This window comes from Amblyomma mixtum, chromosome 5 (genome assembly GCF_055824585.1).
Source record: "Amblyomma mixtum isolate Tamu chromosome 5, ASM5582458v1, whole genome shotgun sequence".
Taxonomy (NCBI): Eukaryota; Metazoa; Arthropoda; class Arachnida; order Ixodida; family Ixodidae; genus Amblyomma; species Amblyomma mixtum.
The window spans coordinates 110,505,285-110,531,359 of NC_143016.1; the positions used below are offsets into that span (position 1 = coordinate 110,505,285).

A 26,075-nucleotide genomic window follows, 5' to 3' on the forward strand; every position below is an offset into this window, starting at 1 on the left:
ATTCGTTTATTTGAGAAAACACGGCATTGCACGTAAATAAACTGGTGGTGTCATCTCTGCACAATTCTCTTTCAAAGCATTTAGTCAATTTTTGTTAAACATTTGCCTTTCTAGGTTATTTTTGTAGAATGCCTGAAGATTCCGAGATGTTTCTTTTACTGTACTTCCTGCCTGAAGAGTTAGAAGAGCCTGGTGTTTCATCAGAAAATCCTGCATGACTTGCCTTTCTGTGAGCCCTAAATAACACTGCTCTTCTGCTGAAAGTGAAGCGCTTCCCTGTTTGCCATTCAGATGCCATTATAAGTTTCAATTCATACGTGCCCAATCCTCCTAACATAATTCTTGCCCGCACCTCACCCTCTGGTGCTGGTTCTGCTAATTTCTTACCTGAAGTTTTATTCAGACCTTGTTGCGAACAATTACTTGCGTAAGCGCATTACTTTAGCAACGGCTTGCGGATGACCGAGTTTAACTTTTTATCGCTGAATTTTTAGAGCACCGGCTGTACATGGCGCATTCGGCGAAATCACGGTGTCGTTCCGCCCCGCGGCCACGACTACCCACGCCTCCAAGAGACCTGCACCGGCCAGCACGTTTAATAACTAACGAGGATAGGGAGGGCAGGGGTGTGAGAGGGGGGCAGCGAGGAACTGATATCGCGCACTAGCGTCAGCTGCAAACTAATAAAGAGCACAAGCATTTCACACAATCTCTGCTCTCGGTGATAATCATGCTACCACAAGAGTAAACGTCCGGTAAACTTTACGGCGACAGCTGCTAAAGGCCTGGTTCCGCGGCGTCGGCGTCACCGCCCCACGTAGACTGGTATGCATGCAGTGATGTCACACTTACGTCAGCGCACCACGCCACTTTGGACGCTTCATATGAACATCACGCACACTCTACTATAGACGAACCGAAATACATACCCGGAAAATTGGGACAAGCGCATTTTTTTCAACTGGACGTTGTTATGAATGCAGTTTTTTTCGCGTATCTTAAGATTGCGTAGTGACAGTCAATATGCGTCTGTATTTTTCTGCTATTTACTGTCAAACACATTCATTTGGAATCCTATGGCAGTCTTTACTACTCAGTGCGAGCACAGGACACATTTGAGAAGCAAAATTTTGCTACGCATCGGAACAGTAGACAACTCCCATTAATGTGTTCACAACAGACTCTTAGAATATTACACAGTTGCCTCACAATTCAATGCCGTGTCGAAGAAAGCTGGACCTCAACAATAAATAAACATTTGTAGACCAGCGCAAAGAGTTCTCGTTATATCTCGTGTTACTCAGTGGGAATCGGCTTGTGACTGTTTTTTTTTTGCGCCGACGCAGACCGACATGGGTATCGGCAGTCAGCTCATGGCCGTGCTCTGGAAGGAGCTGTGCTTGCGCGCCATGCTGCGCCACGGCTGGCTCTCGCTGTCCGAGTGCCTGATGGGGCCGTTCCTTGTGCTCCTGTTCCTGATGACAACGGGGATGCCGTTTGGCGTCCACGTCCGCGAAACGCCGCTCTCGGGAGTCCACATGCTGGACTGGCCATGCTCCGTGGTCGAGAACCAGGTGGTGTTCCGACGCGTGGCCTACGCGCCCCACGCGCCCTACTCGCAACGCCTGATTGAGGAGGCCTTCCGGGACTACAGTCCCGTCGAGGGTCTGGCGGGATTCCCTGACCCGTCGGCAGCCGTCGACTACGCTCACACCGAGGCCAACGAGTCGGCAGCCTTCGACCTAATCATCATCTTTGAGGGCATGCGCAAAGACGTGAGATATCTTTTGCACCAAGTTACCACTTAGGAAAACAGGTCCGAAAAAATTAGTTCCCCATCACTCAAGCCCGGAGTGAGCGATTTCGCTGTCGTCGATTTGCAGTTTGTGGCGGGTGGCTCAGCTGCCGCACTGGGCAGGTGGCAAATGCCAATCGAGTTGTGAACAACCTGCCGGCAGGCGTTGCGGCTAACTATGCGACGGGTCTTAGCACTTCAGACCGCACATAACGATTTCGGCGATCTTTGCCTGACGTCTGCTTGATCTTGAAGCAACCCATGTGACTGCCCTAGATGGCAGGTAGGCGACCAAGGTGAAGTGACTTCGCGAAGTTCTTAACCTGCCCCATGCATTGTGAGCTTGTCTGCTGTTGCAGGCGACAGTTCGGTTAATGACTGGTCGAGAGTAGTTGCTCACAAAGAGTAACTCGGGTCTTAGAAGCCCCACTACTCAGCAGCTGCTATCGGAAGGCCGTGGCGCATCCCTTAACAGCTGCACCACTGCGCGAGGCGTGTTGTGAGGACTACGAGAGATCTGTGGGTGTAAAGTAGACAGCCTTGAAAATCAAGACTCGAACCCGAACCGAAATGATAATTGCTGGCGCGCCTATTTCACATTTGTCTTAACCACGCTAACCGTCCGTCATTTTTCTGTTCAACGTTGGCAGCACAGTCTTCTGTCCTGCAGGCTAAGTGGCAAATGAAGTTTTCTCTTCAAACAAATAAAAATAAGTTTCTATTACATGCCCTTTTTTAAATTGAATTACATATGCTGCACACCCTAAAATGTCTCATTAGATCGCACACGCAACAATACCCTCTTGAATGCCTTCCTGCGAAACCGGCAAACCAGAATCTGACGGTATTTGTTGCAGCTACAAGAGAAAGCACGGTAGAAGGTCGGGCTAGAGGAGCCCTTTTTAAAGAGAATAAGCGTAGTGCGTGGACAGAATACCGCCAGGTATATATGGGCGGTGTTTTTGAACACAACCCTAGACAACTGTTCATTTTTATCGGACGAAGTATTAGTATGTTTTCCTTTAAATATATGCGAGGAGAGCTAAAGGCAAAGTGCGCTGAGAGCTAGACCGACTGTTGAATTATTTGATAAAGAAAGGCCCTTCTGTAGGGTAACTGGCGCGTTTAGATTCTGCGGCGTGAGCATTTCCACGAACCCAACCCTTAGCCATTGCGTGATTGAAGCCTTTCCAAAGTCACCGATGGAAGCGACGAGGAGAGAAAATTAAGATCCCAAATGGAACCACAGCAATGGGAGGAAGAATTTGAGAATTAGGGGAGAAAAGGGAGGCAAGCTGTTGTCGACAGCGATTGAAAGAACCGTAAAAAGCAAAGATGCACCCCGCCTCTCATTTTCGGATCCACGAATGCCATCGGCCACGCGAGCTGGTCTAATCGGTTCTGTCACTTTCCGAGCGGCTGCAGCTCGGCGGCGAATTGCTCAGGGAGAGAGACGTCGGCCAGGATTCAACACTCTAATTATCGCCTTGAATTTTCTGTAATGCATGGGAAGGTTGTGCAATATATTGAATTTCAATTTCGCCGGCGGTTCAATATATTGAATTGCGCGCCGTGCCTCAGCAAGTGGCGGATCTTCTATGGCACTTTTCCGCCATTTTTGGCACTTTTAGACCACTTTTTGCATGCGGTCACGGGGCAGCTGCACAGGCTTAGGCACGGGCCGACATACAAGCGCTTTGAAACTGCAAGAGTGGTGAGCGTGGGATTACTTACAGGTGTCCGTCGGTCTCTCGTGCTCAATTTCCGCGTAACATTACTGTGACGAGGCTAAGGCAACCTAACTAAAGACTTAACAGCTGCCCTCATGTGGCTTGCTTCACTCGCTTTGCGCCGAAGAAGTAGGTTACTGTTAGTAGCAGAATTCAACTGAGCCTTACTTTCAATGAGTGAATTTTCTAGTGATACTGTACAGGCAACAGGAACAGACAACTTGTCATCAGCAGTGGCTAGTTATAAAATACTGAGCTATATGGCTTCGATGCGACGCATACTTGGCCTCGCAACCCGAGTGAGCGCCACGCTGCCAGCATGCTGGCTTCTAAGTTACAGAGAAGGTTACCTATAGAAATTTTCTACATATGGAACTACTGATATATCGACTATTTCGCTATTCTTTTCGAGTTCGCTATATCTGTGTTCAACCTTGCTGTACTACTACAGCGACGCTAAACTGAGACAGCTTTCCTTAGAGATTTGTAACTGTGAAACAAAATATTTTGCGAAAAATTCATTGCGGAAGCCGAAAAGTGTTAATTCTCAGTTGGCGTTGTGAACAGGAAAACGGCGTATATAAGCTGTGCTTCCGGGAAACGAAGTGCTTTACAGAGAATTTTTCTGCAGTGTCAAAGATTCGCTAAAACGAATGAAGGGAAGAAATTCGACAATAGCAATACGGCAAGTCGGGTGCCTTTCGCACATATTACCACGGTTCCCTCCTCCTACTAGCAGTTAAACTTTCTAACTTGCGGGGTTAAAATTTCTCCGTTCATGCTTGCCTAATGATATTCCAACACTTATGAGACATCCCCGGCTGACCGACGCAGGACGCGCGCCCGCCTGAAGACTTCCGCTACACACTGCGCTACAACACGAGCCGGCTGTACCTACTGGACGACCGCGACGACCGCCGGGGCTACTACCCGCTGAGGCGCGACTACGTGCTGCCTGTGATCTGCCTGCTCGGGGACACCCACCTTAGGCTGACGGCGCGCGCTCAGGGTCTGCCCGAGCCGGAGTACCGCTGGCGCACGCGTTCCTTCCACGGCAACAACCCCTCCACGACACGGGTCACACTGCACCGCGACCACACCTCACTCGCCTTCGAGCTGGGCGTCGTGTGGCTCCTACTCAACTACGCCGCGGACACGGTGCGCGACAAGCGCCTGCGTCATCGCGAGTTCCGGCGCATCATGGGCCAGTCCACATGCGTCTACTGGTTCGAGGTCCTGCTTCGGGGCCTGGGCCCGCTGCTGACCTCGTGCTGCGCCATGCTTTACGTGCTGACCAGTGTGTCGGACCAGTTCGGCGTGTCGTACCTGCACTACACCGACCCAACCGTGCTTCTGATTCTGTTGTACACTTACGCGCTGCATCTGCTCAGCTATGTGACTCTGGTGACGACCTTCTTTACGTCGGAAACGCTGGCCGTGCTGGCTACCTGCATCGCAGTGCTCATCGCCTTCCTTCCGTACCTGTTCTATGTCCACATGACCTTCTCGGTGCGGCTCCTGTTCTGCATGCTGCCCAACACCGCGCTGCAGCTCGCCATGGACTTGGTCGTCACCTTCGAGCGACAGTGTGAGTTTCTCCTGTTCTCAGCGGGGCTCATGTATAGGGCAGCGGCAACAACGTAGTGAAGGTTTCGCTTTCTGTGCAGAGAATTTTCAGTGACAGTTTTTGCTGAGCGTTATTGGGCAAGAAAAACGCTTCCATGGATTTCAGTGAAGCAAACACAGCTTGACTGATTTTGGTATTAGTTACAGTCACATACTGCAGGAAACTAGACACAATGATTGCCGAAAGTGAATATGAAGGCCGACTGCAATGGTGCCGAAAAAAGCGGCACCGCTGTTGCCACTTAAAAGAAAGTTATGAGAATGTGAACAAAAATTGGATTTTAAACAGATAATTCTAAGCGTCCCGTCACGCACAAAATCTAACGTCATCAACGTTGCTAGTGCGACGACCGTGCGTTGGCCGTGAGGGAAAAAGCTATCGCTTTGAAATCTCGGATTGGTCGGCTGGTGTTGGAGCTTGGCGCAACTGAGTGGTGCACTGGCCATGCGGGAAGAATGAAGACGTGCCGTAGAGCGCATTCACCAAACAGATGGCGCGTGAGTCGACCTGCGCAAGCGAAGCTACGGCTTGCTCCGCTGTCTTCATTTCTCCGAATTGATATGCCTAGTGCTTAGGCCACTGAAGGGCGCCGTTAAAGCTGTAGCAGCACCATCGTCTGCGGCAGCGCAATGGAAGTCGAAAGATAGCGGCTGCTCGGCGCCGCCGTATTCGCGCCGAGCACGCGCATTAACGCGCAATGACGTTGACAGAACGAGTATGTTTTCTGTTGGTTTGGTTTATGGGGTTTAACGTCCCAAATCAACTCAGGCTATGAGGGATGCCGTAGTGAAGATCTACGGATAATTTCGACCACCTGTATTTTTTTAACGTGCACTGACACCGCACAGAACACGGGCCTCCAGCATTTCGCCTCCTTCGAATTGCGACCGGCGTGGCTCTCGTAGCATCATCACAGTCAGTCGGGGCCTGTGTTCGCCACGCATTCTTTTTGTTCGCCACAAACTATTCTGAGTAGCATGTTTTAATGCTGGACATCTGCGTTTTACTCGCTTTCTCATTACATCATGCACGTGTGCTGCCCATTGGATCTACAAAACTATCACTTCAGATTTTCAGCGGCCGAGATACGTGCACCGGTTTTTTTTTATGTTTGTTTTTGGAGTTGGCGCGGCAGAAAGTGCCACCCGTGCGCTACGCCCGGCTGAAGGTATAGGGAGCGAAGAAGCGGTGGGAGCCGCCGTGTATCCCTCGACGCGAGACCAAATGTGATCAAATCGTGGAAAATACCACTGAACCAGGACGTCTCTTAAGACAGAGCACGATGACTTCCCTGTTAAAGTAATGAAATTGTTCATTTAGACTCGGCACTACGCATTTTAGCACGCGTGCTTAAGTATTTATAAGGATTTGAGTGTTCGAATGCATAGAGCTCCGTGCCTTAGAATGGCGGCTCAGCCGCGGATAGCAGAGGTGCAGTTTTTCACACCTTTCGCTGTAGGGAGATAACAGAGGCATTTTGATCCAAGCTTAGGTCATGTTCTCTCCAGAAAGCGAAATAGTGACTGCGTAGCTCGTCGACCATGGTGGCCACGTTAGCAGCGGCAGACAAAAGCAGTTAAACAAGAAAAGCGGGCTTTCTGCGCTGCTATTTTCTCGCGTAAGCGGTCGCTTGCCCTTCTCATCGGACGCGGTCCTACCGGATCGACGCCGGCGGATGTTCTTTTCGACACCGCGTTTCAAGCGTGCACCTGCCAGCGTTAAATTGCTTCATGTATCCGCGCCTTAAGGCCGAGCTTAAATGTCCCCTGAGCATTTCCGCACTTTTATAGCTCTGTGTGTTTAGTCCAGCTATCAAAGCCAGTACTTCGAGCCCGAGGCCCCTCCGGCTTAACTGCATTGTTAGCATCTGTCAACAGAGAAGAATACAGCAGTTATAGCTTGCTAGTAGTTACCTGTGCTCTAGTACGTTGGCGGTTAGCAAAGAGGTTTTAATATAAGATGCGGCCAATGGTGGCGAGCTATGTAATGTCATGGTGGCAGCCTTAATAGACGCGTAGTGTATAAGGATAAAATGCCAGTAATATTCTACCTGTAGTGTGCAGTTGTGCTCTACGCGGTACGAGCTTATTTTTATTTCTTTTCTTTGCCCACACTAATTTATGTAGCGTGTATCACCCAGAAGTAGAAATGTACACGGACTTGTCACGTAGGGCCGAGAGCAGAAAAACGATCCTCCCTTATGTCAGCAGACCGGACTCTGTGAGAAATTAAACGTAGCAGAGGGTGACAGAGAGCATGGTGGTGCAATGAGGTTAAGAAATGTTTGGAAATGCAATGGCCCCAGCCTGAGCTGAGCAGGGATGACTTGAGGTCAGTAATAGACGACTTTGTGCTGGATCGGGGGTACAGCTGGTGTGATGGCATTGATGATAACAAGTGAATTTGGGTGGATGGTAGTTATGCGTCACTAAGAATTTTCACCTTTTTAGGGAATTTTACGAGAAAAATCTAGAGAAAGGAAGTATTCATTGTTTTTTCAGATAATCTTAATAACCAAAATTTTCTCCTTTTCTTCGAAACATGTATTTCCTAAACAACTGCAGAGAAAAAGGAGCAGAAGACAAGATTTCAGGGCCTAATTAAGACAGTTTTTGATTGCGCCATGCAAAATCGTTTGTCGATGGATGGAAATGTGGGCTCTGTTGTGCGCAGTGACCGGCATGCAGTGGGACCAGCTGAACCTGATGTTTGCCGCTGATGTGCCCAGCCTGGCATCGGTGCTCGTGGTCATGGTGCTGGGCATATCCTTCAACCTCACGTTGGCAGTCCTCATGGACGACCTGCTGCCACTCAGCTCCAACGTTGAGGGACCCCGTTTCTTGAGCTTTTTATCAGTGAGCGTCGGTCTTTTATTTCTGAATAACCTTTTACGTTCAATACAACGGTCGGGTACCGGGAAACAAAAGCGTCCCTGGATTCAGTGTCCTTCAAAAAAATTTGCCTGAAAACATATCGCCGGAAGCAACATCCCTTCCCTCGAAGTGAAAAAAAAAGAAAAATGCGCGGACACTTTGGCAACTAAAGTGTGGAGAGCACACTACGCCGTGACCACTTCCGGTGGATGTGACGTCACACCGTTCCCGTGGCTATATCGATATCGAAATTGTACATTTTTCGGGGATCTTAAGTGTTAATTACGCTTAAATTACAAATTTCTCAATATAATTTTACACAAATCCCACGTTTTTCCAACCATTCTGTGAAAAATTTTACTACGCCGTGGCGACCTTTTGTGGATGTGACGTCACACCGTTTCCGTGGCTATATGGACGTCCGCGCTATTTCGACGCAATTTCGACATATTCGCCTATAATTAATTAAACAATTAACCTACTCATCAAATTTGACTTCTAGGTTCATTTTATCCTCCTCTATGAGAAGCGTGCGTTGGTTTTCTTCTTTTTTAGTTACCGAGTTAAACGCGCGTAACACGCTTTGTTAGCGGACGGCAGTATGAGCCATTAAAGGCATTTGCCTTAAAATGGCCCCAAAGGGTGCCATCAAACGTCCCGCGACCCCCTGTGATTTCATCATCCGCCTCACTTGCGGGAGGGGGGTGAGATCCGTGCCGCCGGGTACCCATCTGTTTTATGACGCCCACTCGCTTTACCTTGGCCTGGTGCTCATCTTATCTTGCGGTACGCGCAGTACCGGTGTGCAGTGAGCTCTAAGCCGGATACATGTCCCCGCTGCCACTCTGCTAAACGTAATGGCTGCAGAAGTGGGCTAATTCTGTTCCGTTCTCCAAAAGTGTAATGCTAGAAGCTGCGCGAGACTTACCGGACTGCTTGGGTAGATATGTTTCCAGTAGCAACAGGCGGGTAAACAGAGCCAAAACGTAACTTCCCGGCGAACTCCTCCTGGTATAATCCCCCCGCTATGTGGAACATCCGCTCGGCTACTGCTGATGGAGGACACAGGACTAACGATCGTACAAAACTGTACGCTAGGCATTCCGTCCATCGGCGACTAAGCAACGAACAAATTCCGTGTTTCCATACTCGCGATGGTGCTGATACAAATGTAATTGCTGCCATCGAGAACACAGAGGTCTCGAACGGAGCGGCTCTGAGTATGGCCATCAATTTTGAATATTTTAGACGACGCTGGCATTTTGGAACAGTGTTAGAGCCACTGTCATTTTACTGAGTGACTCAGGCGGAGCATTCGAAAAAAGGTCATTTGGCGCCCGATCCCCATTCATTCTTTTGGGTATTTTTGGCTAGGGGACCTTTTTCTCTTGTTGGCGCTTCCGAAGATAGGTCTTTTTTCTATGGGACGTTTTCTCTACACCCACAGCGGCCAAGTAACAGAGCTCTTTGCCTTGCTATGTAGGTTTGGTTTCGTTTGGTTTCTTTTATGGGGTTTAACGTCCCAAAGCGACTAAGGCAATGAGAAACGCCGTAGTGCACGGCTCCGGAAATTTCGAAACCCTGGGGTTCTTTAACGTGCGCTGACATCGCACAATACACGGCCCTCTAGAATTTCTCCTCCAAAGAAATTCAAACGCCGCGGCCGGGATCGAACCCGCGTCTTTCGAGTCAGCAGCCGAGCACCATAACCACTGATCCACCGCGGCGGCTCCCTTGCTATGTAGACTTGCTGTGATAAATAGTATGCTTGATACACGGGCCACGAGTCAGCCTGTGGTACGATGATGCAGCTGCCTTCTTTTTTTTCAGAATGGATGAGGCCTCAGATATTAGAGAATCGTTGATCACTTACGGATCTCAATCAACATGAATTTTGAAGAGCAGGTAGAGAGCCACGCATCGTGCGGTGTATTGCAAGATAGGTGCCAGCGCCTGGCTTCTTCGAGATCGCGAGCTGAAGCCGTCCTTTTAAAAGGTTACTCGCAGTCACTGACTTTGCATGGACCGAAATTTATAATCGATTGCGCACAATTCTGACAGGTGCAAAAGCACTCGCTCGACGTTGGTCAGTAAATGCCACTATGCGCCTAGACGCTTACACCGTGTTTTGGCTCCGATTTTTCTGTTCATGTCGTGGTTCTGACGTTGTATGAAACATTTTGACTCTTTAGTGGCGCTAGTTGTGAGTTCATCTTGTTGCGGCCACTAAAACGGATAGATCGGCGTATCAAACCTCTACCCTTAACCCATTCTTCTCATTGAATATATAACATTTATTTCTGCTCCATCGTAATGCTAGGACGCCTTCTAACTTCAGTCTCTCTGCACTAGCCCTCTAGTACCTTCTGGAATCTTACTTGTAGAAGCGATTATTAAAGCTTGCAAGGGTGGAAGAGCGGGCTAGTTGGTAGTTCATCTTGGGGGAAAAACACTGGGCACTCCTTAGACACGGACGAAGAAAGGCAAGACGATACAGCGCTCTATCGTCTTGCCTTTCTTCGTCCGTGTCTAAGGAGTGCGCTGTGTTTTTCCCCCAAGATTAATAAATTTCGTTTTTCCTTTATTTTATTTATACGTACTGCAGCCCATTTTTTCTGGCCTATAGCAGGAATAGGTATACAGGTACAAGGTACAAATGAACCAGTCACCTACACGGCTCCACCAAAAAACATAAACAAGCAAATACCGCACGCATACAAGACGAAAACACACACGCTGACATTTAAACAATACACTGACTAAATGCGGTCAAGAAACTCATTCAGAGGAAGTGCCCGGATGCTGCCAGAGAGCGAGTTCCAATCATCTATTGTTGAGGGGAAAAACCTGTAAATAAGTTAGTCCCTATGCAGAAAGGTGCCATCCTTAACTCGTGGTAGCTTTTCGGTGAGGTTAGTTGGGTGAACGTTGAGCAAGGCTTCTGCGAGAGGCGATAACGAAAATTAATATTGCGATGCCAAAACATCAAAGAATCAGTGCGGTGACATTCTTACAGAGGAGTTATATTGTTTGATAAATGTGTGTAAGAGGAAGAAAAGTGTTTTCTAGTGTTTTCTTCTCGGCGGGATGGAATGTTTGGCTCTGTAAGTATCGGAACTTTGAGTAATATGGAACATATCTGAATACTACAGTTCTTCAGTTCCATTCAGAGTTATTCCTCATAGTGTGTTTTGTGCCCGAGACTATGGGTTACGCGTGGATTCAATCCTAACTGTACTTGTGAGGTAAAAACGCTTTTGTGCCTCCGCAGCCGAGCAAGCGCCGCACCCCGTGGACTACGCCAGATCCGGAGAATGAGCTCTTTGAGCCCAGCGAGCATCGACCTTCCGAGCCACCAGCCATCTACATGGACCACGTTTCTATGGTAGGTCACACTGATTTGCTTTGAACCTCTAGTGAAAGCAAAAAACAACAACAAATGAATGGTTGATTTTAGCATTGCTAAGCAGGAAATATTGTGCCCAGCACGGTTCCGAATGTTTGTCTGCTTAATTTTCAAATTTCGATATTTTCGATATATATTACTCGGTATATACTAGTCGGTTTTATTTATTGTTGGTTCTGGGATTTTTCGCTGACGGCCAACGCCGCTGACGCCGACGACGACACCGGCTTTTCTGCGACACGGGGCCCTTAACGTTATCGCGTTAGAATACAAAATTCTTTCCAAGGTAGGGATATGGATGTCTTGGTGATGCAGTTTTTAGGTATGCTCATCTGACAACTGCATCTGACCATACCTATCCCTTGCATAATGTTCTCTGTATTAACAGTAGTACTGCAACCGTGAATACAGAAAAAAAAGGCCCTCCAAAACTTATGGTTTGTACAGCAGCGTGCGAAATAGGGAGCAGGCGACTACGTTTGGTTCAAGAGCAGTGGTACCTTCTATGTAGCAAACAAGGTGCGGACCATGGGTGCTGTGCTGTCCTTTTCTTTTTTCTTTTTAGCAGGAGAATTGAACTTGTTTACACAGCGCCCAACCGGACATCTCTACTCTGTGGGCACTTCCAGAATACGCAATTCGGTGCCTGTGTGTGTAACGCAGATGCAGGGTCATCACGTCGTGTTGAACTCGGTGTGCCTGCGCGTGTACGACGGAGAGATCATGGCAGTGTTCGGTCCCAACGGCAGCGGGAAGACGACGCTCGCGCACATCGCCGTCGGCCTCACAGCCCCCTCTAGCGGCGACGTCTTCTTGTGCCAGCACAGCGTGCGCAGATACCCGCAGCTGGCCCGCCGTCGCCTGGGTTTCTTGCCGCACAGTTGCATGCTTATCCCCTACATGACCGTCAACGAGAACCTCTACTACTTCGCCAAGGTAACAGCGCGAGCAGTGGGGTACTTTGCGGCACTTCTCTTACTTTTGTTCGACACTTCAAATAACTTGTTCTCTTATGGCCCCGAATTTTTCCTTTTTTTTATAGTACAGCCTAAAATTGAGGTGCAAAATTTAAGCAACGAACTTTCGGTACCCGTCAGGACTCCTCCTGTATTTTTTAACGTGGACTCACAGCTCACTCCTGCTCTGGTTTTGATACCGTAGTACTTAGAGGAAGCATTCCCCGCATTTAGCCGTTTTCTGCTCGTTTGTTTGTTCGAAGCCTGCTTTATGGCCGGCGCCCACCCATCGGGTTGCGGGCAACACACACGCACACGCACACACACACGCACGCACGCACACGCACACGCACACGCACACGCACACGCACACGCACGCACGCACGCACGCACACGCACGCACGCACGCACATCTCATGTTCCATAGGCCAATTTACTAAGGAGAGTAGAACTTTACGACAGACTCGACTGTTCGTATTCAAGGTTTATTTCCCCAAACGTTTCGCGAATGCTATACCCCTTCGTGAGGGCAGGCAGGTTTACAATGATTCATTTTAGCCAATACAAGGAGGTAGCACGAGCGAGGAGATATAATCCCCGCCCTGGCAGTAAACTTGAGAGTGAGGGCAAGGGACCGTGTAGCAAACCGCACAAGTCTAGCAGTGGTCGCGGCTGAATGGCACAGAAACAGAGGACATGGGAGTGGTAAAAGTACAGAGAAGAGGTCGAATGGGAAGTGTGATAGAAACAAGAAAGCCTTAAGCGAGACTCTGCCGCACCCGAAAGCCGCAACCCCCGCAAGACTCCGCTGGGTCAGAGCGGGCGGCCCGTATTAGGATTCCGGAGATGCTTGCGGGAGACTTATTCGAGCGACGGCCGACACGCACTTGTTAAGCACCGCAACGGTCACATGCGACCGCGCCTTCTGTGCATTTACGTTACATTACTTCGTTTGGCTGTTCTATTAGGCTGTTCAACCAGTCGTGGGTCTCACAAGCCCTACCGATGGCGACAACTATCATCGCAGAGCAGTGGCCCATCGCTTAACGACTGCACCACTGCGCCAAGAGTGGTATGAGGACACTCAGGATCCTATGAATGCACAGTCCAGAAAGACCAATTCCACACATATATGGGCATAAGCCTAATTTTTCTATACAAGCAAGTTTCATTCGTGAACAATGGATTTCAACACAGGACTCACAGGACCCGAGTTTACCGTTCTTTTTTGTTCAAGCAAAACAAACATCAAATATTTGACTATAACCTACAATACGGGAAAAGAAAGAAGTCCGAAATTCCGAGCACGTCGTGAACCATGCGTGAAGCTTCGACGGGACATAGAGCCCCCGTGTGGAACAGCGAATACACAAGCGAGCATGGCAGATTGGCCTCCGTCAGGGACGAGCATTCGATATAAAAAGGCATGCCCTATACACGGAGTTTTTCCGGTGCTCAGAGCCCCAGGAAAAATACCTCGACGTTTTGCTGAGGGCAAGAGAGATAACCTGCGATCGAATTAATCATCGGGACAAGGGCTGTGAGAATTCAGGCGCTTCTTCACAAGTCGGGCACATTGTTAATCTGGCACTTAATCCAGCTCTTACAAAAGTTCTTATTCAGGGTGCTCACGAGTAGTGGTTATATTTGGGGGCTTCGGGTGTCTATGCGCTTGTGCAGATGAGCAACGAGCCGGTGTCGTCATCTCTGGTGGCCGAACTTCTGCGGACGTTCTTCCTGCATGCTCGGCGGAACGACCTGGTGTCCGAGCTATCCGTGGGGCTGCGCAAGTGCGCCGGGCTCTGCGTCGCCCTCATGACGGCCCCAAGGGTACCTACCATACCAGCACACGAAACCACTGTACTCTCTGAGCCATTCAGAAAGTGATCGTCATGCCTAACTTCTTACATGAGAACTGACTAGCAGCATTCAATACAGGCTGCTCAAATGCACAAAGACTGTGCCTCAGGAGCACTGTTGTAAAAGCTGTAACTGTGCCCTGCAATGTGAGGTGTCAGATGGAAGGGTACCACGTCGCTGACGATGCGTCAAGTATATACACACACGTGGTTTGCGAGCGCAGGCTATTTTATATTTATATGCTCTTCAGACCTGAGAAAAAGGTCGGAATTTATGCGCAAACAAAACATTTCTCAAGTCTGTGTGTCGTCATAAACTGTTCTCATAAGTCACTAACACCTTTTTTTGGACTAGTTGGTGCATACTTGAATTAGAGAAAAAATAGCGCCAAACCATGTACACCACGAGAAAGGAACGAGGAAGAGACACAAGCGCTAACTCACAACTTAAATTTTATTGAAGCCAGGAAGCACCTTACATAAGGTGAAGTTTCAAGGCGAAAGAAAGGTGACAAGGATGAGAAGGTGAACAAACGCAACCATCTCGGAACGCAGAAACGGGCAGGCAGCCCAAACTCACACAAATGAAAAGAACATTTACCTGATAGCACAATCTAGAAAATTGTAATCGGAGGCAAACAGCGTTAAAGATGGAGTGCTAACACACCTAGAGCCAAATTTCTTTATGTAGAAAGCCTCCAGACTAACACGTGCAGTTTTATCCGTGCTCTTGCCAATAATATTTGTCTCCTTTAACCGAGCCTCGCAACCGTCGCTGCTCATTACGTGCGCAACCAAGTGTGCGTACTTGTCTTTCATATCGAATAAATTTCGAGCATGGTACCCTAAACGCTCGTTGACGCTGCGGCCCGTCTGGCCAACATAAAGTTACCCACACGTTAAGGGGATAGCGTAAACCACTCCTACGGAACACGTCGTAAATAGAGTATTGTGCTTAATCTGGCAACCTCGCTTTCTTGAGCTGGAGATTCGGGGGCACAACTTTTCCAGCTTGTTAGGAGCCGAAAAGGCGACACTCAGGCCATACCTGTTGGCCACTTTCCTGAAGTTGTGCGAGGTTTTGTGCACGTAAGGCACAACTAGCGGCTTCTGTGTCCAGTGACGGTCCTCTCCTGTATTTGTGTCTCGTCCTCGCTCCTTTCTCGTGGTGTGCTTGGTGTGGCGCTATTTTTTCTCTAATTCTCATAAGTCGAAAGGCTGTTTCTTGACGGCCTCATTCCGTGCTATGTGCTACAAGCCTCTAGGCCTTGAGACGCATGCTGAAAGATTTCAGGGGATCACTTTCTAAAGAAACGCCGTGAAAGCGTTCTGCACTCTCTAATACAGATAACGTTGTGATTACATGTTCATTTTAACGGGTCTCTTCCTCTAACGCCTGGACATAGGTGAGACTAGTAGATAACTTTGACGGCGTTACCTTCAAGCTACAGTCTAAGCTATACGGAGCGGTGCGGCAAAAACCGGCGAGTATCTTCAGCTGCCGGAGCAATATATGCAAAGCTGATATAGGTGAAATATCTCTACCAACTGTACTTGTGCTTTTGAAGATGCTATTCATTCGATTTATAAGGCCATATGAGAATAAACGCACTCTAGGTCTTGTTCCTTCGTTTGTGGAAAGTCTTTCCAAACAATTTCCACCACCGAACAGATATATACGTCGGAGGAAATGTATGAATTAGAATGCGTGCCCTTGGTCCTATGTTTAACGGTTGTCGTATTCTTCGACTGCGTGCCCCCAGGTTCTGGTGCTGGACGACCTGACGGGTGGTGTGGACGTGATGCTGAGGCGGCGCATTCTGAAGCTCATCAAGACCATCAAGGGCCAGTGTGCCGTCCTCCTCACCAGCCACCGGCCAGACGAGCTGGAGTTCGTGGCCGATAAGGTACGCAGTATAAGGTCATGCAGTATTTTCTCGCACAAGAGGATATCCTCCCTTAAACTTGTGAGCTGCACAAGGATTGAATGGCGAGAAAAAAACGTAGAGCATAAAAGTTGCTCATGCACAGAGCAGAGCAAAATGTTCTCTGCCAATATAGGTGGTAGGGATTAGAGCATTAGCGACTGTTCTAGGAGGTTGAAAACTGCGCGCAAAGGTCACTGGGTTAAGCACTTTAAAAATTTGTGTTAAAGGCCCGTCTTAGAGTGCCCTATGGGGAAGAAATCGATGTGCAATAGCACTGAGTCGGCCCGTGGTCAATATACGAGGTCTGTTAGAAAAGTATCCGACCTTTGCCCGAAGAAAAAAAACTGGCATATCTGGAGCGTTAAAAACCTAATAACCTTCAAAGTGGTCTCTTTGGGGCTCCATATACATTTCCCAGCGGTGCTGCCATTGTTGGAAGTATTCCGAAAAGGCCCTTTTCGGAATTGAATTTAGCTCGGCTGTCGTTGCAGCCATAATGTCCATTCTTTTCTGAAATCGCGCTCCTTTCAATGGCATTTTGATTTTAGGAAACAGCCAGAAGTCGTAGGGGGACATATCAAGAGAGTAAGGAGCCTGTTGAACTGCAGGAGTCAGGTTTTTCGTCATTAAAGTCTGAATTAAATGCGAGGAATGTGCAGGAGCAATGCCGCGAGGAATGCGCTAATTTCTTGTTGACCTCAATTCCGGTCTCTTGCGCCGCACAGCACCACGTAGGCGATGGAGGACACTCCTGTAGTACTCTTTAGTCATTCTTTGACCCTGTGGGGTGCGTACTCGTGGTGTGCCACACAGAGGGAGTCAAAAAAGTAGTCAGCACCACTTTTACATTGCTGCGCACTTGGCGGGCCTTCTTTGGTCTTGGTGACGTGGAATGCGTCCTCTGTTACGACTGGGATTTGGTTTCCGGGTCGTACCCGTACACCCAAGACTCGTCACTAGTGATTACGGCGTCGGTAAAGTCAAGGTAACTGTTTGTGGAATCCAGCATCTCCTGTGAGACTTCAACACGAAGCTGCTTTTTCTCCACCGTCAGCAGCTTCGGCACGAACTTCGCCGCAACTCTCTCCATGGCCAAATCTTCGGTGATAATGGAATGTGCAGAAAAATTGCTGATGTCCACCTCTTCCGAAATTTCTCGGATAGTCACACAACAGTCCCGCATCACCACAGCGTTCACTTCGGCAATTACCTGGTCATTTCGGCATGTTGATGGCCGACCGGAGCGTGGCTCTCTCTCCACGGATGTGCGGCCGTCTTTAAGCCAGTTGCACCACTGCTTAATCTGTGTGCTGCTCATAGCATCATCACCGAAAGCCGCCTGAACATTTCGAATGGTTTCCACTTGGCTATCGCCAAGTTTCTGACCAAATTTGAGGTAGTAGCGCTGCTCCTCTCGCGCCGCCATTTTCCTTGCAACAAAAAACCGACAAGAGCACTGCGCACTGCCTCACTCAAACGCTGCTTCGCAGCGACTGACGCTATCGGCAGGCGGGAAAAAATTCGTGCATTCGCACGAGGGTTCAAGGTCGGCTGCTGCAAGCGCGCTTGTTTCATATCCATCAGGTGTTCGCAAGAAAAAAATAAAGTCGGATACTTTTCTAACAGACCTCGTATATACATTCACCTTGTTTTCTAGGAACAGTGCACAAAATATCTCTCTTTAATTCGTCTGCCCCTTCCGTTTCTACCTTAACAAAGTTCTGGCCTGGAATAGTGCACTATTTTAGAAATCTCAAATCTTAGAACCGTAGCTAAGTGTTTTGTCCTGCTTGGCCACAATGAAAAAAAAAACACCTAACAGCACCCTTAGCAAAAACTAATACGTTTGGAATATACGGAGGTCTATTTAAAATGTATTTTAAACATATTTTGTATTCATGAATGCACTAAAAATATGTAGGAAATACGTTTCTGAAATTTTATGCTTGGTATTCGAAATATATTTTTAAAATGTGCCAAAAATACCTCCCTTAAAGCGTACTTCGAGCACTTTTCAAATACATGAAAAAATATGCATGCAGTTTTAGCATCTTGTCAGTGTATTAAAAGTGTATTTTCGGAAATATGAAATTAATTCATCGAAAGTATACTTCAATTCTAGAAAACGGGCAGCCCTTGTAAACGTATATGTATGCAGTTTTAGCATCTTGTCAATGTATTAAAAGTGAACTTTCGTAAATATGAAATTAATTCATCCGAAATATATTTCAATCCTAACAAACGGGCAGTCCTTTTAAACGTCTTTGCACACTTCTAGCTGCCATGAACAGTCGAGTGCTCGAAATCGTGTTTTGGGAAATGGCATTTGCGTGTCGTCAATGTATTTGAAGTGTACTTCCGTAAATACGTAATTAATTCGTCCAAAGAACACTGAAATTCTAGCAAATTGGCAGTCCGCATTAGCATATTTGCAGCGCACTACAAGCTGTCGTTGAACAATCTAATGCTCAAAATCGAGTTTCGGGACATCGCATTTTGGTGCTGGCCATCTATTTAAAGTGTACTTTCGTAAATACGCAATTAATCCGTCTGAAGTATATTTAAATTCTAACAAATGGGTTGTCCGCGTAAACATATTTGCATTACACTTCAAGCTACCCTGGAACAATCTAGGGCTCGAAATGACGTTTCAGCGAAGAGTGAAAACTTTCCCTTTCTTGCCATCCTTTCGTTTATGGTAACTTCTAGCAGGAAGGTGATCACCACTTATACCCCTGCTACACGGGCGCTTCGAATGCCTTCCAGCCGAATGTCATCTAACGATGCTACATGTGTTCTGTCTAAGGGAGTGCTTGAAGATAATATTACGCCAATGAATATTAACCGCATCAGCATGAAATTTCGCCGGGAGTGCGCCGATGAGGACGACTGCACTCATACTGTTGTTTACACCGCTTGTTTACATAACATAAAACGCAATCTGCGCTTTGGTTCTAATAAACAATCTGTTTTCTTTTTTACTGGTTGTACTCGTGATTGTTTACGCAGTGCTACAATGTGTGGGAAGCGATGATGCGATCGCAAGCCTGAGAAAGCCGGGTTGTTGGCATCGCGCAGGACTGGCGCTTCTCGCTTCTTGTCCCGGCTTTCTCCGACGTGACACTTTTTTTTAAACTACTTTATCCAGAAGTATGTATGGCGACTGTTCGCTTTAACTGAAACGGCCTAACTTGTTATCCACAAGCTAGCGACGGCGACGACTGCTGCTGGCCGTAAAGCACGGCTCGGCAGTCTGGGTCACACCGGCGATTCCCGTTCATCGTACGCGTGCCCTGCGATGTAAGCAATAGTTGATTTCAGGTCACTGTTGCCAAAACTACACCTGGTGACCGTTTGCATTCGCTAAAGCTTGTGATTCGCTCTTCACAACCGCCGAAATCACAGATCCAACCCTGCGAACTCGCTGGGCCTAGTCGTCGCGGAAGGGAACAGAGCCGTCGTCGATTGAAACTGATTTGGCAAGCGCTTATCGCTGGTGAGTGTTCAGGTATGCACACGTGAAATATAGCCGTTCGTTTCGCTCATTTAGAAGCGCGAGCATGCACACACCGCCGCCTCATCACCGTGCTCTCGCTCAGCCGCCGACAAGGCTGACCGTCCGCCGACCGGATTCGTCGGTGTCGTTGGCCTGAAAAACGTGTCCCTCTAGAATCATATTATAGTAAACTAGATATTTCACTATAATTACATGCTGTTGTTCAGCGTGATATATACTGTCGTTGTCGGACTAGTGTGACCGCCGTCGTCGTCGTCGCTGTACACTGAAAACGAGCTGAGGCTTTCGAATGCGTTTCGAAAGTGTCGTGCAGCACCGCGGCAGTCCATCGAGTCCGAATGTCATTCCTATTCTCGAATGCCATTCCACTCAATGTCATTCGAACATTTCCGTGTGAGAACGTGATAGCATTATACCAGCAAAAGCGCCTTGGGTACTTCTGGGTCCGAATAAGCCAGCGGAAAGGACCCCGTGTGGCAGGGCAGACCGGCTCCCTTACACGCCCATGTATCTGTTGGTTGACAGTTCGACTCCTGACCTGTGCCTGACGCAAGTTTCAACTAGCAATTCCGTTCTCAATTAATCCCAGATTCGAACGCGACCAGTAGGGTACTTCTGCGATAATTTGGAAGCCCACAGTATTTGCGCAAAAAAAGGTATCACCGTGCAAAATAGTGCGTCGCTTTCGCTGGGTATATATACGGAAAGCCAAGTATAGCGCTTGTCGTAGGATTTGTTGTTTGCTGTGTCGCTGTCGTCTTTGTATGCTGTATGTAGGTATCTGCCGTTCCCATTCAATCACGTGACCTTAAATATCAGACTCCTGTTGATTAATGATAAATACCCGTGTACGATTTGTTCTCCAGTTGATGAATTAACCCGTGTCATTCCATGGAGCCGCCCAATAGACTTTTTTTTAAGCCCGAGTAAACACATTTTTAATGTAATAAATGTATATTTTTAGTATATTTCTAATGTATATTTTTATTATATTTTTAATGCATTATAAATATGCTAAGCGGGCAAAAATGTACTTTTCGCGTATTTTTAAGAACGTTTAAAATATTATTCCTAGTATACTTAGAAAGCATTCGTATTGCAGTTTAAGCATAGGGACAAAAAAATGCGAAATAAATATGAAATTAATACAATACGTTTGAAATGCATTTTTAGCACATCCTCTTTTCGCTAAGGGCAACTATAACGCAGCTTAGCCATAGGCGGGGAACCGTTGTGCAAACACCGAAAAAAATAGGAGGGGACACTTCAGCTCCGCCTTAAGGCAACGAAACAATAAATTAATGGTTCAATGCCCATATATGCATAACCGGTCATTCCCTACCTTAATAGGTCCCTGGGCGCCCTCATACCCCTTCTGGCGCAGTGGTGCAGCTGTTAAGCATTGTGTGACTGCACATTGCTTGCGGGTTACGGTGACAACGTGCTTCTGTTTCGCAAAACACAACAAAACGCCTGCACAGGCAGTTAAGACAAAAAAGTGCTGGAAACAACTCCAGCACAGACACAGAATAGTCGCACTTAATTAAACACATATTGGCGCCACTGAGTGTTAAACTTCGTAAAGTCTGAACAGAACAGCGAGAGAGATAACTTTCTACAAGGCTCATCGTAAAGAAACACACATCCGTGATGCATGATGTCGTGTTGCATCGTGCAGAAGTGTGTAAGAAAAGCGTATATATGTTGTGCTTGTACATATTCTGCTTAATCTTGGTATTTCCTCTCTCTCAGTTATTTCCCTCACGGTCCTGATTTCGCTTCCGCCTATCACAACACGTTTTTGAGAGTAGTTCGCAGCCACGAGGTTTACAGGCTTCACAGATATTAGTTTCGGCAGAAAACATAAATAAAAAAATCCCTGCCTCTCCCGTCACCGAGAGTAGAGTAAGCATGAAATGTTTACAGGCATAACACATTGCTTGTAGATTGTACTAGTCAAAATCTTGAAATGTGTCTAGTGTTCGACATACCTCACCTCACCACACCACACCACACCACACCACACCACACCACACCACACCACACCACACCACACCACACATACTTTGCACAGGTCCATGTGGACGCAACCGTTTCCTGTGAGCGGCCGCATAATCATGGCGTTGTCGGGAGGGGCGAGCAGTGTTCTGCTGTGGCGTATCACTAGCAAAGCGATCGCTTTTCACAAGACGCTTCCTGCCTCTCCTATCATCAGCCTCCATTGCTCGGCTTAAGCAGCTGTGACGGTGGCGGCATTGAAATGCAGAACGATGCAGAAGCGTACGCGGACACGACGAGACGCAGGCCTGACAAGAATGTATATGCAGCGCGTTCGAATACTCCGCGAGCGTGTATACATCTGCCTGCCAAAGGGGCAAACGTCGTGAGCTGAAGGCCCAGCTGCCGGTCTTTTACATGCGTGAGTGTGGGACCCAAGCGCCATCCTTGGGGACGGCGCGGAAGCAGTTTTTTCGCCCAAAGCCCTTCTTGCCCTGGAGCTCCCCTCTTTCTTTAAGCGGCCCTCTCTCAAAACCTAGAGTGTCTCGTTAAATCTCGTGCGGTGCCCGGAGGCTCTCGTTTCAGTGCCGAGATGAGTGGAATTCAGTGCCCGGATGTTGGCTCTCGGCTCGGCGTGACGTCACCACACTGCCGACAACGGGAGCTAAAAGCATTTCGTGCTTAATAAAAATAGTGTGCCCTGCTCAACACTGACCAACAAAGAACCCTTGTTGCCCGTTTCCCATATTACAGGCATGCTTCCTGAGGGTATAATTTATATAATGACCGGTTCGGCCACCATATCCATTGGGCACCGCATGACAAAGGAATCCAATATCGAGGACGTTTACTGTTTTTGAGCTATAGTTTTTGTTTGTATGTGTATTAATTAATTACCCACGCTTCGTCTGTATTTCCCACTTTGCAAACGCTAACATAAATTTTATAATTGCGAACAAAGCTACCTGTTTTCAGTACGTACGATTGTTCTACCAACTTTAGTATCTAATCTTGAGCCGTTACTATCAACATATGATTCCTTCTATGTGAAGGAATGCCGAGCCTTTTTCGTGGTGTTATTAGTTTATTCTTGGCACAGTAAGCGCAAGATCGAGCCTCATGACTAATTGATCAACAAAGATTGGATAGAATGCGCGATCGTCGTCGACTGATCAAATGCGACTCGTTCTGTGCAACTGCTGTTCGCCACTGCTCGCATGACCTGCCGATCCGATGCTGTGCGCATCGGATCGGCAGACGCATTTTGACGCTCTTCAACTTTCTGCCACCAGGCTTACACCTGTGTTCTAAAAATAGCTCGTTTTTAGACCATGAGTGTCCATAAGCATACAGGATTTTCCAAAAGTGTCCCAGCAGAGAACTCAAGCTCTTGGCGAGGTAGCAAAAAAAATTTAATTTATCAATAAAGGTGCGGCAAAAGAAAACGCAAAAGCAGACCTTTCACAGAAGACTGAAATTCGCATAAAGAACTGCATTAACCTTAGTCCATTTCCTGAAACAGGATAACAAACTATTTAACGTAACTATAATTTTATCGAGTCCACCGAAATGGCTGTGTGTTGTTTCTCTGCCTTCCCCTCAGGTGGCCATCCTGGCTCGGGGCGTGGTGCAGTGTGTGGGGTCTCCGTCGTTCCTGAAGGACGTGTACGCTGTGCCCTACCGGTGCCGCCTGATTCGGGACACGACTGACTGCCGCTCGGCCCTCGTCGAGACCCAGCTGAGAGAGTGCCTGCCCAGCGCGCGACTGGTCTCAAAGGTGTCTCCTTTCACGTAGTTAATGATCAGTCGCGCTCTGCGGGGAATGAGGTTACCTATTTCTTCACCGGAAAAAAATATGGGCAAACGCTTGAAGTTTGCCCTGCTGGCATCACATGTTTTATGAAACTGAACATCAAAGATCAGCGCTGCCGTTTGAATGTTTGGTACACCCTGATGATTTCCTATGCCCGTCACAACAAGTGAGTGGGACCGCAGGAAGCAATTGATGTAAGAACGTGGGCTATGAGTATCAGCATCATCGTACACCGTATTACCGCAATCTTTTTTTTTCAGTTACGTATGAAAACATTCCTGTTGAGCTGCGCGATGTTTTCTGCTGGCGGCCACTAGATGGCACTAGTTGGCAACGCCCAACTAGGGCCGTACGACGTGTTCTTATCCAGTGTAAGGACCTCCAACCCTGAGTGTAGAGGGCCACCGCAGAGGTCCCAAATGCGTGGCGGTGTAGGAATAGCGACAGCGTGCTCAATTTAAGAAGCGATTAAAACGTTGGTAGAGAAAAGCGGGAGAACAGTTTATGTAGGGAAATTAGAGAATTGGCATTGAATCGAAAGCAATTCCATTCGCGAGAAAATGTTTGGTATATATGACACCTATCACCACACAGATAAGACAGAATGCTATTGATCTATGTATCTATCCATCAGGAAGCGTCCGATCTAGGAAGCCGTGAACAAGCTCGTTTTGTTTTCGCAGCTCCCACCACGATCCAGACGGTGCTGGTCATACAAACTTTGACATAACGCATTAATTTTCTCTGCATTAGTTTCCGGTGCGCATGGATGTGCGAAGCGTTAACCCCTTCATACAGAAGCTAGTGCACAGAGATTAATTTTTATAGTAGCTGAAACAGTGCTGTCAGCGCCGCCAGAACTAGGAGTTGCAGATATCTGTCCGCTACACCAGGTTCTCGAACACTTGTGGGCATCGCACAGCACACAGGCGCTCATGTTCTGCTCGTTCATCGAAATACGGCAGCCGCGGTACTGAATACATACCAGAACCTTCCGCTCATTGCGGCGTGTGTGATTCGGACTGAGCTAACAGCTAAACAAATTGAATTGCAGACTTTTGAGCGCTGAAATGAACTTTTATTTTATTCTGGCCAAACATGTGCAATTTTCAACTTCTTTTGAGACGAATTCCACCTCTCCTCTTGTTTTATCCGTGGTGAATGACTTCTGCGAAACACACATGTTCGCAGTATTCCTTTGATAACTTTATAAAGTTTTCTGTTATATTTTGCTGCTGCCTAAGCGCCGTGCATCTCTACAAAAAAAAATATAAACCAGGTCTGTGCGTGGTATTGTTCTGTAAATAGTGGCATAATGTCACCGGGTTCCGATTCCAATGCACAGCGGTGAAATGGCACAGTGCACAGTCCTTCAAACTTCATAGGTTGTAGGATTAGCCATTGTAACTGCTGCTTTTGTATTCTGCTCCCTGACTTACTGTTTGAGGCGTCAGTCATAGATTTTCTATCGCGTATTGCTTGTAGAGTACCCCAACAACCTCACAGACACAGCTGAACGGCGCACCCTCTTTTTCAGCCGTACAAATCTTCTCAAGTTAGCGTTTTGAGCTTGGCAGCGGTCCATAAAACCATATTTGAAAGCAATTTTCACTGCTTTCGACACCTCCCGGTATTACTCAAATTTTGTTTGTTGGCGAACGAAGAAGAGATTGAGAGAAAGAATGCAAAATAAGCAGCATGTGGACCGAATCACGTGGCTTTTTTCTGCCCGTGCATCCAATCGCAAGTCGTCGCGAACCAGACGACCAGAGATGTTGCTATCTACTCTCCCTATTCAACGCATCCCCAAGCTATATTGAATAGCTTGGGCCTGATAGGGTGATGTTACTGCAACATAGCAGACTAATGCCGTTGTTATCTATGACAACACAGTACTGTAACGCTGTTGTGGCTTACCCATGTAGTACGCTCATGTACGCTTACATGTACACCTTCCTTCTCTTATGCCCCTCGCTTCCCTCTTCCCGTTCTTGACACATATGATGTCATCTAGTAAGGCTCATTAGTGTGTTCGACAAATGTATTTCATTTCTTTTTCTGGGTCAAACAAGAAACATAAGATCCACCGTACAGTTTCAAAATATCATGTATTCTATGGGGAATACGACTGCATTTATAATGGATAAATTTCTGGGTGCAGCAGAGCAGATATTTAAAACGGGCGATCCGTAGTTCAATACCAGCGCCTGAGTAAACTGTTCAACTTTTTTTTTTCCAGGCCGCGAACGAGCTGCTGTTCTCGCTGGGCACGCAGAAGCTGCTCAACTTCGGCCACACTTTTCGCGCCCTGAACGAGAATGCGCCGGCCATGTACGTCCGCGACGTCGGCTTTCCGTACCTCAGCCTCGAGGACGTGGTGGTGAGTCCAGACGCTTAGACATTCTGCCTGGTAGGTGTTCCGCGAATAGTGCCGCCGCTCCGTGACTGCCTGTAAGTTTCCTGATTGGCTGTTGAACCGGAAAGTCTGGCACCGTCGCTTGGTGCTTTTACCCCAACCAAAAATTGACAAAAGGGCCGTAAACGCATTTCCTCAGATCATGAAGGAGCCACTG

At 47.6% G+C, this 26,075-nt stretch overlaps 1 protein-coding gene across 3 annotated transcripts in view; it reads left to right on the plus strand.

The window, feature by feature from the left end:
• LOC149343365 (ATP-binding cassette sub-family A member 17-like) overlaps positions 1-26,075 on the plus strand; it is a 135,859-nt gene that overhangs the window by 89,017 nt on the left and 20,767 nt on the right. For 2 of the 3 annotated variants that reach the window (XM_089545875.1, XM_089545876.1), the window contains 9 exons: positions 1,347-1,775; positions 4,360-5,113; positions 7,826-8,007; positions 11,297-11,410; positions 12,095-12,367; positions 14,068-14,217; positions 16,010-16,153; positions 23,293-23,466; positions 25,742-25,882. In XM_089545875.1, the coding sequence (XP_089402001.1) occupies positions 1,347-1,775; positions 4,360-5,113; positions 7,826-8,007; positions 11,297-11,410; positions 12,095-12,367; positions 14,068-14,217; positions 16,010-16,153; positions 23,293-23,466; positions 25,742-25,882 (2,361 nt within the window). The remainder of the gene's footprint in view (positions 1-1,346; positions 1,776-4,359; positions 5,114-7,825; positions 8,008-11,296; positions 11,411-12,094; positions 12,368-14,067; positions 14,218-16,009; positions 16,154-23,292; positions 23,467-25,741; positions 25,883-26,075) is intronic. The other variant, XM_089545877.1, reaches the window with a different exon arrangement.